At 54.4% G+C, this 11199-nt stretch overlaps 4 protein-coding genes across 4 annotated transcripts; 3 read left to right on the top strand and 1 right to left on the bottom strand.

The window, feature by feature from the left end:
• Positions 1 to 64: 64 nt before the first annotated feature.
• On the top strand, positions 65 to 2512 carry GUITHDRAFT_139174 (hypothetical protein; the record flags this gene model as incomplete). The annotated part of the gene is made up of 12 exons (XM_005832183.1): positions 65 to 81; positions 201 to 269; positions 312 to 370; positions 417 to 648; positions 688 to 765; positions 811 to 865; positions 909 to 947; positions 997 to 1188; positions 1293 to 1354; positions 1452 to 1914; positions 2137 to 2262; positions 2411 to 2512. The coding sequence occupies 12 exons, from the start codon at positions 65 to 67 to the stop codon at positions 2510 to 2512; spliced, it is 1494 nt and encodes a 497-aa protein (XP_005832240.1).
• A 1035-nt stretch (positions 2513 to 3547) lies between these two features.
• On the top strand, positions 3548 to 4835 carry GUITHDRAFT_139173 (hypothetical protein; the record flags this gene model as incomplete). Its single annotated transcript, XM_005832182.1, has 6 exons — positions 3548 to 3706; positions 3759 to 3900; positions 4073 to 4149; positions 4204 to 4293; positions 4398 to 4666; positions 4706 to 4835. The coding sequence occupies 6 exons, from the start codon at positions 3548 to 3550 to the stop codon at positions 4833 to 4835; spliced, it is 867 nt and encodes a 288-aa protein (XP_005832239.1).
• A 916-nt stretch (positions 4836 to 5751) lies between these two features.
• GUITHDRAFT_139172 (hypothetical protein) lies at positions 5752 to 7206 on the bottom strand (the record flags this gene model as incomplete). The annotated part of the gene is made up of 7 exons (XM_005832181.1): positions 5752 to 5811; positions 5855 to 5884; positions 5928 to 6030; positions 6187 to 6302; positions 6446 to 6499; positions 6592 to 6717; positions 6760 to 7206. 7 exons carry the CDS (start codon positions 7204 to 7206, stop codon positions 5752 to 5754), a joined length of 936 nt encoding a protein of 311 aa, XP_005832238.1.
• Positions 7207 to 9894: 2688 nt separating this feature from the next.
• Positions 9895 to 11108, top strand: GUITHDRAFT_139171 (hypothetical protein; the record flags this gene model as incomplete). Its single annotated transcript, XM_005832180.1, has 5 exons — positions 9895 to 10536; positions 10590 to 10639; positions 10688 to 10780; positions 10828 to 10909; positions 11031 to 11108. 5 exons carry the CDS (start codon positions 9895 to 9897, stop codon positions 11106 to 11108), a joined length of 945 nt encoding a protein of 314 aa, XP_005832237.1.
• Between the last annotated feature and the right edge of the window lie 91 nt (positions 11109 to 11199).

Below are 11199 nucleotides of genomic sequence, written 5' to 3'. Positions count from 1 at the left end.
GATCGTGACAAGTCATATCTTGCTCGCCTCATGTTGGTATAGGTTGAAGTCTGCATCAGTCACCATGGTCGACTACCGCAAGTATGTCAAGTGCTCTTCGAGTGCAGAACCGGCGAAGAAGACGGGAGAGAAAGGACGAGAAAGAGGAGAAAGAGGAGGAGCATGAAATGTGTTTGCTGCTCACTAACACATTGGGATAGATGGGACAAGTTGATGGAGAACATAGACGATGACGAAGAAGAGGAGGAGAAGAGAGAGTGGATATCAAGGTATCAGCTCATAGGATCTCAATCGCCGTAACAGGGATACAGGTGGGAGATAGAAAGAAAACGTCTTGAAAGAGAATGGGCAGGAGAAGAAGTAGATCAGAGTGAGTGTCTCATCCTGCCATGTCCCATGCTCAACGTCTTGGCAAGATGAGGGTAACGGCAGCAACGGGAGACAAGAAGGTGTAGGTGGGTCACAGAGAGACATGGCAATCCTTACCCTCCTCTGGCTAGAAACCTTGACAAGTCGAGGAGATCAACAGGAGACAGCCATCGAGCATGTCATGCGATTGCCGGCTGTACAGCGAGCTCTGAACCATCCAGACGTTTCGATGGCCGAAGAGATGAAGACCATGGAATCCATGCTCCAAGCCCAGGCCTCGTACGTCTCCTGCTTGCTGCCTTTGCTCATGCCCTGCAGGGACGCGGTGGGCGAGGACATTCCTGACAAGGTGTGGGAGACCTTGGGAATGCGGAACGTCGGGGATGCGTCGGAAAGGTGAGGAGGGGAGAGAGATTTTGCGACTTGACGTCAGTGTGTTAGCGCAAAGATGCAGAGGAGAGCAAGACTAGTGGACATAATCTCGAGCATGGAACACGTCTCCCCCTTGACTCCTCTGCCTCTGCTCAGCTCTCCTGTAGATTTCTCAATCCTCTTGTCCCAATCGCGGCAGTTTGGAGGTAACTCTGATGCTTCTGCTGTTTTCTCTTCATCATCTGCGGCATACAGGCTACTCTCGACAGTCTGCTGAGCTTACCCTCCATGATGGTCGATACTTGCGATCTTTCCTCCTATTCCTATCCCTGGCTTCTCACATTCTTGTCGCACGCCTCGTCTCAGGCTCTCTGTGCAGGCTTTGGCGAAGCTTCTCGAGTCAGAGGAGGCAGCCACTGTCTGCCTGGTCGTGGACCTGCTGTCAAGGTGATGCTGAGGGTCTGGCGGCAGGCGCGCACTCAATGCTGGCAGATGCTTCCTCCTCCTCGTCTCTGCTGTCACCTCTGGCGCCTCCTCTCACGTCCCTACAGGACAGCTCGCGGCTCAAGCCTGTCGCATGCCTGCTAGCTGATAGCGGTAGGGAGGCGTTGAGGTGCGAGCTGAGATAAGGCGCATGAAGCAGGGGCCGTGAAAGCATGCGTGCAACTTGTGCTGGACCAACCGAGGTCAGAGCTACATCATCTCTCAAGCTACATCATCTCTCAAGCTACATCATCTCTCAAGCTACATCATCTCTCAAGCTACATCATCTCTCAAGCTACATCATCTCTCAAGCTACATCATCTCTCAAGCTACATCATCTCTCAAGCTACATCATCTCTCAAGCTACATCATCTCTCAAGCTACATCATCTCTCAAGCTACATCATCTCTCAAGCTGCATCATCTCTCAAGCTACATCATCTCTCAAGCTACATCATCTCTCAAGCTACATCATCTCTCAAGCTACATCATCTCTCAAGCTACATCATCTCTTTTGACCTGCTGGTTCACTTGCCATGTTCAGTCGCCTTCTGCCCTGGTCGAGACTTTCCATCCTCTCCATCCTGCAGGCGAGGACAAGCTTCACCTTCAGGACCCTTACTTTCACTCTTTCACTTGCCATGCTCAGAGCTTGCTCGTGTTGGATCCCTTCCTTCTCATCAGCAAAAGGGTAAGGGCCTTGCTCGATGGTGTCTGCTCCTCCTGCTCCTCCTGCTCCTCCCCTTCAGAACCATCTCACTGCTCGGCTTCATGTTTGTTGGTTAGTGTGCTCGTTAGGCTCGAAGTTCTTCGTTGACAGACGTCATGGCGTGTCTCCTGCATGCATCCGGTAGCAACATGCGATCTTGACTTGAGGCTCTTGTCTTGTCTCTCATCCTGCCCAGCCATGCAGAAGGAGGAGTATGAGCAGAAGCAGCAGGAGTACCGCGAGCTCTATCGCTCGCCCCCGCATCCTCTCACGGGCTCCGACGTCTTCCGTCTTCACCTCCTTGAATCCTCCGGCCAGTCCATCGCGCAGGTCCTGAAGTCCTCTTCGTCTCCTCCTCTCCTCCACTCCTCCTCTCCTCCTCTTTCACCTTGTGCCTCCCCCCCGGGTTTTCTTCTCTTCGTCGCTCCTTGAGATCTCTGCCTACTCCTCCCTTTCTTCTTTCTTACCTTCCCTTCAGATTTGTTGTCTGAGCCTTGCACGTCCTGACGTACCTGAATTTGGTGAATCCATTGAGGTGAATGACACGATGGTTGTCATGAAGATGAAGATGGAGATGTAGATGTGTAGATGTAGATGTAGATGTAGATGTAGATGTAGATGTAGATGTAGATGTAGATGTAGATGTAGATGTAGATGTAGATGTAGATGTAGATGTAGATGTAGATGTAGATGTAGATGTAGATGTAGATGTAGATGTAGATGTTGATAAATGTCATGATATTGAAAATGGCCAAAGTGGCGATTGTGGAGTAGCATGTGTAGTAGAGGAAACCTGCAAGGAGAAGAGAGGAGCAGAGGTGTGGGCAGCAGGTAGAAGGAGGAGGAAGGGGTGGTTCTAGGAGGAGATGACATGACCGGTGTATCCTCGTCTTCTCTTCCCCTCCTTCTGGTGCCTCCCCGTGCCTTATCTGTGACGTTGCATCGCGTGCCTGGCGCAGGAGAACATGAAGGAGCTCTTCTCCTACCTCGAGGCCTCCTACTGGTATGCCCTCATATGCTCTCATCGCCTCTGAACCTGAGCAGCTCCTCCTTCCCTCCTGCCCTCCAAAATGATTTTCAGGTGCCTCCCTGCCCTCCAACCTCGACCAGCAACTTCTTCGCTCCCTTTTCTTCTTCACCTTGTCCTTGCTTGTTGTTACCTTCGACTTCCTTGTCTCCTGTCCCCTCCTCGCCTCTCCCTCGTCCTTTCCGCTTCTCTTTGCTAACAAGTCAGCAGATTCTCGAGCCAATCGCCTACATCATCTCCTCGCTCTCGCGTCATCCGGACATGTTCGCTTCCTAACCCCTTTCTCCTCGTCCTTGTCCACGTCGCCCTCATTTACCTGATGCTTTTTCGGATGCTGCCCATTGCTCTTTCTCTCTCTTGCTTCTTCTCTTTAACTCGCTCTCGTCGATCTTTTTTCTCTCCCTCTCCGCGTCATCTCACTTGCTTCAGGTATTCTGCTCATGAGGTTTCTCTGCATCTCCTCCAGCTACGGAAGCGAATCATGTAAGCCTCCTCTTCCTCCCCATAGCTCAAAGATGCATCACTCAACTCCCTCCCTCTTTCATTCATTTTTTCATTTTTTCATTCATTCTCACTTTCATCGTCATCATGTGGCTTCTCGTGATCATCCTCGTCATCTTCAGCTTGAGCGGCTACCTGCCTCTGCTTCTCAGCTGCTTCCGGCATGTCGAGGAGCAGCTGAAGCAGGGGAAGGCGCTCGTGCGCTGCCAGGACGATAAGAGGGGAAGCAGTCTACTCGAGCTGCAGGTGGGTGCGAGATGGAGAGGGAGGAAGGAGCAGCTGAAGGTCGAGGGAGCAGGCGGGGATACTGGGGCTCTCAGACTCGCTCCTCAACCTCCTCCTCCTCGCTGAAGCCAGCAGAGATGCCGGCGGCTGCGGCGATCTCCTCCTCCAGCTGGACGCTGAGGGCATGCCAGACCGCTTGGTTCGCCTGCTTGCCGGTCAGATGGACCCTAGCTTCCTCCTCCCCTTCAACCCCACCTCCCCTGAGCTCCTTCCTCCTGTCCTCCTCTCCCTTTACTTGCTCCTCTTCTTCCTCGCGCCTCGATTTGCTCGTTTCTCTCTCCTCCTCGTCCGCAAACTTCTCAGCTCCTGCTGAACCAAGAGATGCAGTTGCTGTGGACTTGGAAGGAGAGGCGGCAAAGACTGAAGAAGGCGAGGCAGCTCAAGGAAAGGTGTGGTGGGTGAAGGTAAAGGAGGAGGAGGAGGAGGAGGAGGAGGAGGAGGAGGATGAGCTGATGCAGGGCTTCTTCGACCTTGAGGAAAGCGGCGAGAGTTTCATCCTGGCGCAGATGACAGGGACGGCAGCAGAGACGATAGCGCTGGCGCTCAAGGTAGAGGAGGAAGGAGCTCGAAGAGGATGTTGAAGCCTCCTGCATAGATGATGCGACAAGGGCGGCGAGGAATCCTGAACCAAGAAGCTCTAGCGACACTGCAGAGGGTTGCATGCTCCTTGACAAGAGACAGCAAGGAGGAGGGGGAAGAGGAGGAGATGGGGAAGCAGGAGGAGGAGGAGGAGGAGAATGCTTTGAGGAGAATTTGTACAAAGTTGGCAGAGGAGGTGAAGATGCGAGGGAACAAGAAGATGGCAGAGGTCAGCGACTATCCTGCTGCTCTCTTCTGCTATTCGTTCGCCCTCCTCCTGTGCTGGAAAGAGACGCGGCTGAAGCGACAACTGTGGGGCAACAGGAGCGAAGTTCTGCTGAGGTAGGAGGAGGAAGATAGTCGCTCACTGACGTTCACCAGGTTGCGGAGGCCGCATGAGGCAGCAGAAGATGCCCTGCGTGCGATGGGCGGAGAGGAGGAGGAGGACGGCAAGAACAGTCGCAGACTGCGACGAGCACGCGAGATGCTGGCAACAGGGAAGAACGGCTGAAGGAAGGGGACGAGGTTTTCCCAGCTTGTCAAAAGAGGAAGGGATAGTCTGAATGATCGCTGATTCCCTCAATCTCAATGTCACGCTGTTGCCAACAAGGATCAGGCTGGAAGGAAAAGGAAGGGGAGGAGGCAGACCTGGAGCAGCAGCGTGTGCTCGTACTCGGTCATAACGGGGGCGTAGACGCTCTTAGCGATCGTCACCTGTGAAGTCGATGAGAATGAGGGAGGGAGGGAGGGAAGGAGAGGAGAGGAGAGGAGAGGAGAGGAGAGGAGAGGAGAGGAGAGGAGAGGCTTGCAAAAACCTTGCGGGTGAAGCCACAGGAGAGGAAGAAAGGAACGGCGGTGTCATCAGCGTACGTGAGGATCCATCTCAACCTGCTCCCAGTGTCACCCGCAGGTCCTCAGGCCTGCGCCTCCTCCTCCTCCTCCTCCTCCTCCTCCCCCCCCCCCCCCTTCTCTCGTCGTCCGCCACTCCTCACCCGTGCAGAGTTGAATGCGCCACCACCTTGGATAGGAGGAAACGACCAGCACAACAATTGTTCACCCCCACCCCCCTCCCTCCTCCCTCCTCCTGCCTAGTCCCTTCCTCTGCTCGCTGAGCTTGACGGCAAACAGCTCGAGCTCCAGGAAGTCTGCAAAGCATGAGAACGGGCGGGATGAGAAGGGGAGGAGGATTGGGCCGGAATGCAGGAGGAGGGGGGTTGGAGGGCAGGTAGAGGGGAAGAGGCTGGCAGGAGATGATCTACTTCTCGCGTTGTGGCGTCGCATGGTGGCTGCTGCTGTCACTTGCTGCCTTGCTGCCGGCAGCTTCTTTCGCAGGACTAGCGTGTAAGTCTGCTGCGAGAGGATGAGGCGCGAGATGTGCTGGATGGGCATGGTGGAGCAGCTTCAGCCTCCTCCTCCCTCCTCCTCCTTTACCTCGACAGAGCGTCGGCGTACAAGTGGCCAGCCTCTTGCATGGCCTCCCTGGCGCGCTAGAGGAGTATCAACGTTGCCAGACACAAGCGCTGCTCTTACCCGCCCGTCGCTCACTTGGAGAAGCAGCACCTGCCTTATGCTCAGCACATGCACGCTCCCTCCCCCCGATGACCTCCTGCTCCCCCCGGAGCTCCTTCAGCCGTTGGCTCATAGGGTTCGTCTTCTTCCTCCCTGGCAACGAGTCTGCAAGCTCTCTGATCTCCCCCGTGTGAACACTGAGGCGAGAAACCAAGAGTCAGAAGACGGAGGAGGAGGAGGAGGAGGAGGAGGAGAAGGAGAAGGGGGGAAGGGGGAGGAGAGGGAAAAAAAGGAGGATACAAGGGGCAAAGGATGAGGAGGTAGGAGGGGCGGGGAAGGATTGTCTGAGGTACCTGTATGATCTCCAGCAGACATAATGAAATCTTCGTCCAAGAGGAGAGGAGGGTTGGCAGGAGTCAGAAGCATCAGCCTCCCTTGTCGGAGGCTTGTCGAGGAAGAGAACATTACACTGCGATGAGAGCAACACCCGTCACTTTTCTCATGCTTCACACCTCTTCCCTCCTCTCCTCCTCTCTCCTGCTCCCCCGGCAGCCATCAGCCTCGCCTTCTCCCTCTACCCCTTGCCCCTCCCCTTCTCTTTGTCGCACTCACTTTGGTTTGCACACAGTCGATCGGATTTTCATCTTCCCAGTCACTCAAAAACACCTGCAAGCTTGTTGATCAGAGACCGTCTCCCAGCTTGCTTGTTCCTCTTCCCTCCCCTCCTCACTCTTGTGCCCCCCCTGCCTCTGCGTCACCTCACGAGCATGCAGGCAGCACGAGCTGCCATGCTTCGTATCCTGTGGCCTGTACAGCCACTGACCGCGGAACTTCATCTGCCCGGTCGTCGAGCATCCCCACAGCTTTCGAATCCTCATGATATACTGCATCTCAACTCATCGCCAGTCAGCATGGCGGCGCCTCACCGCAGCCTGGTCCTTCTCCTCCGGTTTCACGTAGACGCAGTCGAGCAGGGAGATCACGTCTCCGTTCTTGGCGAAACTCTCGTACAGCTCGTTCTCTTCCTCCCTCCCCACTCGTTCCCCTACCCATCGAGCGACCCCCATCTCCTCGGGCCTGCAAGACTTGGACGCGAGGTTGACTTCCTCCTCTCTCTCCATCTCAGTTATGGACGACAGAGGAGAGGAGCCCTCGTCCTCCCTCAGATCCTCTAGCTCCCGCTGCCCCATCCCTGCTGGTCTCTCCGCTGCTACCATCCTCTTTCGCTTCCCAGGGAGAACTATCTGAGCAACCATGCGAACCTCTGCTGTCACCTTCGCCCGTCGCTCCACTCTTACTCGTGCGCCCTGATCTTCCTTCCGCTTTTGGTTTCCCTCCTCCGAGTATGCATGCTCCTCCCTCCTTTTGCCCATCCTCTCCCTCCCTACCGTATGCTCTCTTCGCCAATCTTGTCACCTCCCTCCTCTTACTTTTCCCTTATCTTCGCTCCTCTCTCCTCTCTCCTCTCTCCTCTCTCCTGTCTCCTGTCTCCTGTCTCCTGTCTCCTGTCTCCTGTCCTCTCCTCAAGCCTCGAGCTACTTGGGGAGTGAAATGCAGGGCTCGCCTCAGAATTCAGTGTTACCGGGCCGCCATGGCACTTGATCTGCGGCCCGCCGGAGTCTCCGCCGCCCTCGCCGGGCCCGGCCGAGTTCACAGACCGGACCACCATAGTACTGAAAGAGAAGGCGATGAGGCCCCCACCCTTCCGGGAACCCGAGGGGGCGCATCAGAGTAGGGGGTGGGGGTCCAAGTTGCGAAGGGGATGACGGGCACGTCGTGGGCACGGGGAGGAAACGATGCAAGGACATGAGGGGGGACGAGGGATACGCTGATCGACCCTCAAACCGCAACGTTTCACGAACAAACTCCGAGAAGTCCGCCCCGGAGCACATTGACAGTCGTTCAAACCAGTATGAACGGGGTACCATCACCACTATTGGATGGGTGGGGGTCCTGCTAAATCTAAAAGAGGTGCTGTGGTAAAGTGGTTAAGGGGAAGCGCGCAATCTCGAGGTCGACTTTCTTGTCCTGCGCCTTTTCGTCGCCGTTAAAATGCAACGATTCATTACACACCCCTTCAATTCATAATGTATCAAGTAGTGTGGCACGGGATCTGCAATCTCGAGGTTGAACTGATTGTCCTCTTCGTTCTAACCCTATTGGATGACCCCCTCACCCCACCCCCTCAGAATTTCTTGTTTTAACCCACCCACACGAGGACCTCATAGTGCAAGCCTAAGCAGTATGGTTCTACCCTGCATCTTATCATCTATACCCACCCCCCCTGCAGCCTCAACTCTATGTTGTTCCTCAAGTTTAAATCCGATGGAGGTCTACTTGACCTCTTCGCAACACGGACTCCACCTACAAATTTGAAACCCACCCACCACTATACCCCTACCCAAACAATTCACTTACCCAACCATACTCCATTCCCTTTTCCTACCCCCTAGTTCATATCCCGCTAGTGTACCACTACCCGTGCAATCAGCTCTGAAGGTGCTTTTACCCCTGGCAATAAAAAAATACAAATTGGCGACAGGAGCCAGGCGACTCTCCTTTGGTTTTGACTGCAGGAGAAGTGGGGGGTATACCTCATTGATTTACTATGAGCTTCACTAGTGCCCTGGACCTCTCATCTTGACCTCGCCTTTGCCGGGTGATACCGTCTCTCCCCACCCACCCCCACCCTCTCCATCCTTAGTTTACACCCATTACAACCAACCCCCGTGCTTTACAACCCTACCCCTACCCCTACCCCCACCCAGCGCTCATGACTCGGGTGTATCTCAAAAACAAATAACGCGTTAAACGCCTGTCTCGTGAGCTAGCGACCACCCCCTCACCCCCCTCTGACCCTCTTCTGTTTAACCCCCTCGCCCAAGATGCCGACTAGCTAGCCAGAACACCACCCACCCCGTCGGTCATCTACTCGTATATCTGGGTACCTTGCGTCTCTTTCGCTGTCCATATGACCCCACCCTACGGAATGACCTCTTTTTTGTTGACCACCCTGGTCGTGTCTCCCTCCTTGTACCCTCGAATCTACCAACCACCCACCCTCATATAAGACCACCCTTGCAGTCTGGAACAATTGCGATGAAGTGGACTACCCCCACCTACCCCACCCATAGACTCGCGACACCCAACCGTTGCGATCCGGAGAAGGAAGCTACCCCCATGGGATTGACCCTTATGCCCTATTTCATGTTCTAGGGATGGGGGGTAGGGGGTAGTTGAAATTCAATCTCGAGATTCTTGCTATATCACCCCACCCCTGCCGCGGCAATCCTTCCTTGACTGTCCCCCATAGCCCTCAGAACGCGAGTTCGGCTTGACCCTCACCTCCTCTGCTCCCTCTCCTTCACCCGCTCCCCTTGATTCTTCTCATCATAACCATCGATCCTTCCTGTATCCTCTCTCCTACTTCTCCCGTCGCGGACTCCTAACTTCTCCCACTTCTCTTCCTGGTCCGTACATTGTCGCTTCCTCGAGCTTGCGTTCACTTGCACTCTCCTCTTTGTTTCTCCCTGCCACTCTCTTGAAGAAACAAGCCTCATCAGATATATCCAGATATGATCAGCCCTGCTCTCAGAAAACATCAGGCTTAAGGTGCATATGAATGCAGGGCTTGTAGGTTGCTAAGAGTCCCTGGAGCAAAGTCTGAATGACAAGGAAGGTGGGCAGAAGGAGCTTGGCTGAACTTTGATGGAAGATCATTTGCTAAACAAGCAGCTCAGCACACCGTCACAAGACCACCAGCAACTTCAACCGCAGAACTTGAACATGCAGATCGGGGTCATCAATCCTATTGTCGGCATTGGCCCAACCAACCCCCTTGCTAGTCTCGACGTGTCTGCCATGATGCAGCTTCCTCACTCATCCGGACTCAGCTTTCTGACCACTTCCAATGCCTTGGGCCTGGACAAATTTCTTCGCAAAGAGCCCCACCCATCTCCTATGCTCCTGCCCACAGAAATCCTGATCTGGCGAGTCCCAACGACTTGAACAGCCCTGGCTCATCGAAGGGCTGGAAGAATCAATGGAACCCGCTCGGTGGGATGGTCGACAGCAAGCTAGCATCGTCTTCCATCTCCAATCTGTCACCAGAACTCCTTCTCCTGCAACAAAATAATCTGTATAGCACTTTTCCTTTCGTTTCAACCTCGTTGCAGGCTAATTTCAACAGTCTAAACACGGCTACGCAGCAGAACAACCCTCCAGGCTCCCTTCACCATTTGCCATTTGCTCAGTCATCTCTAACGCAGAAGCCGCCGATCGTTTTCAATCAAACTATGAGGCAGATTGGTCAGATTGGTCAAATCGCGTCGAAGTCGATCATTCTAGCTCCGAAACCACAGTACACGGGTGCTGGTTTGGAAGTGATTCAGCAGTCAATTACTGAGAGCAAGAAGCGAAGTTTTGATGAGAGCCAGAGCTTGGCATCATCCTCAGACGATGGCGGCAAGAGAGGACGTAAGAGTGCCGGCAACAAGTGGCAGCGAGAAGCTCTGGCGCAGAGGAGCGAGGCAGGTTCTTCTTCAGGGCAGGCGAACCAGGCCATGGCGTTCCGACTCTTCCTCAAGGACGAGCAGTCGAAAGGAGTTGTCAGCTTGGAGAATGTGGATGAGAGCTCGGATCCCAAGCTGAATCCCCTCGGCCTGAAGATGTGGGAAGTGCACAACGTGGACCAGTGGTGGAAGGTAGGAGGAGACAACGGGGGAGTGACGGGGAGTTGAGCTGACAAGACATGCAGGACGTGCATTCGTGGTTCGAAGACAACCCCGAGAGGTTTTCTCTCAGAGCGTAAGCAGACTTGCAATGCCATGGCTGCGCGTGTGAAGCTGGCGGCAGGTTCTTCATGATGCTTCGTCGGCTGGGCTACAAGCCCCTCAATCACGCGCCCGCCCCTGCCACCTCCGGTTTGGACTACGGGCTGCGCAATCGGTGAATGGCTCAGAGGACGATATGCTGGTGCTGACGATAGTTGGCAGGTTTGTAAAGAAGCATGGGTATGTGTACGATAAGGACGTTTTCGAGAAGTATCAGAGACGTCGAGGCCTCAAGAAACTTCCTGTAAGTCCTGCGGTCTCTTCTGTCAACCTCTGCTCACCCATGCTCTCTAGGAAGTAGACTCAGGGGAAGACACGCCGGATCAAGACTCTCCTGGGGTTGCCGTACCTTCCGGAAGTTCAAGTTCCGACCAGCTACCGGCATCGACGACGCTGCCGAGTTCAAGCGAGGCTGCGGCCAGCGCGAGGGTAACTCTGAGTGACTCTCAAACTTAGATGTAAATAAGAAACGAAGCCTACAAGCAACAACTTGTCACTGTCAACTTAATTTGGAAGTAAAACTCTGTCAACTCT

This window comes from Guillardia theta (assembly GCF_000315625.1).
Source record: "Guillardia theta CCMP2712 unplaced genomic scaffold GUITHscaffold_36, whole genome shotgun sequence".
NCBI lineage: Eukaryota > Cryptophyceae > Pyrenomonadales > Geminigeraceae > Guillardia > Guillardia theta.
Note: the sequence above shows the minus strand (reverse complement) of the source record. Positions and strands in the feature narration are given on the sequence as shown.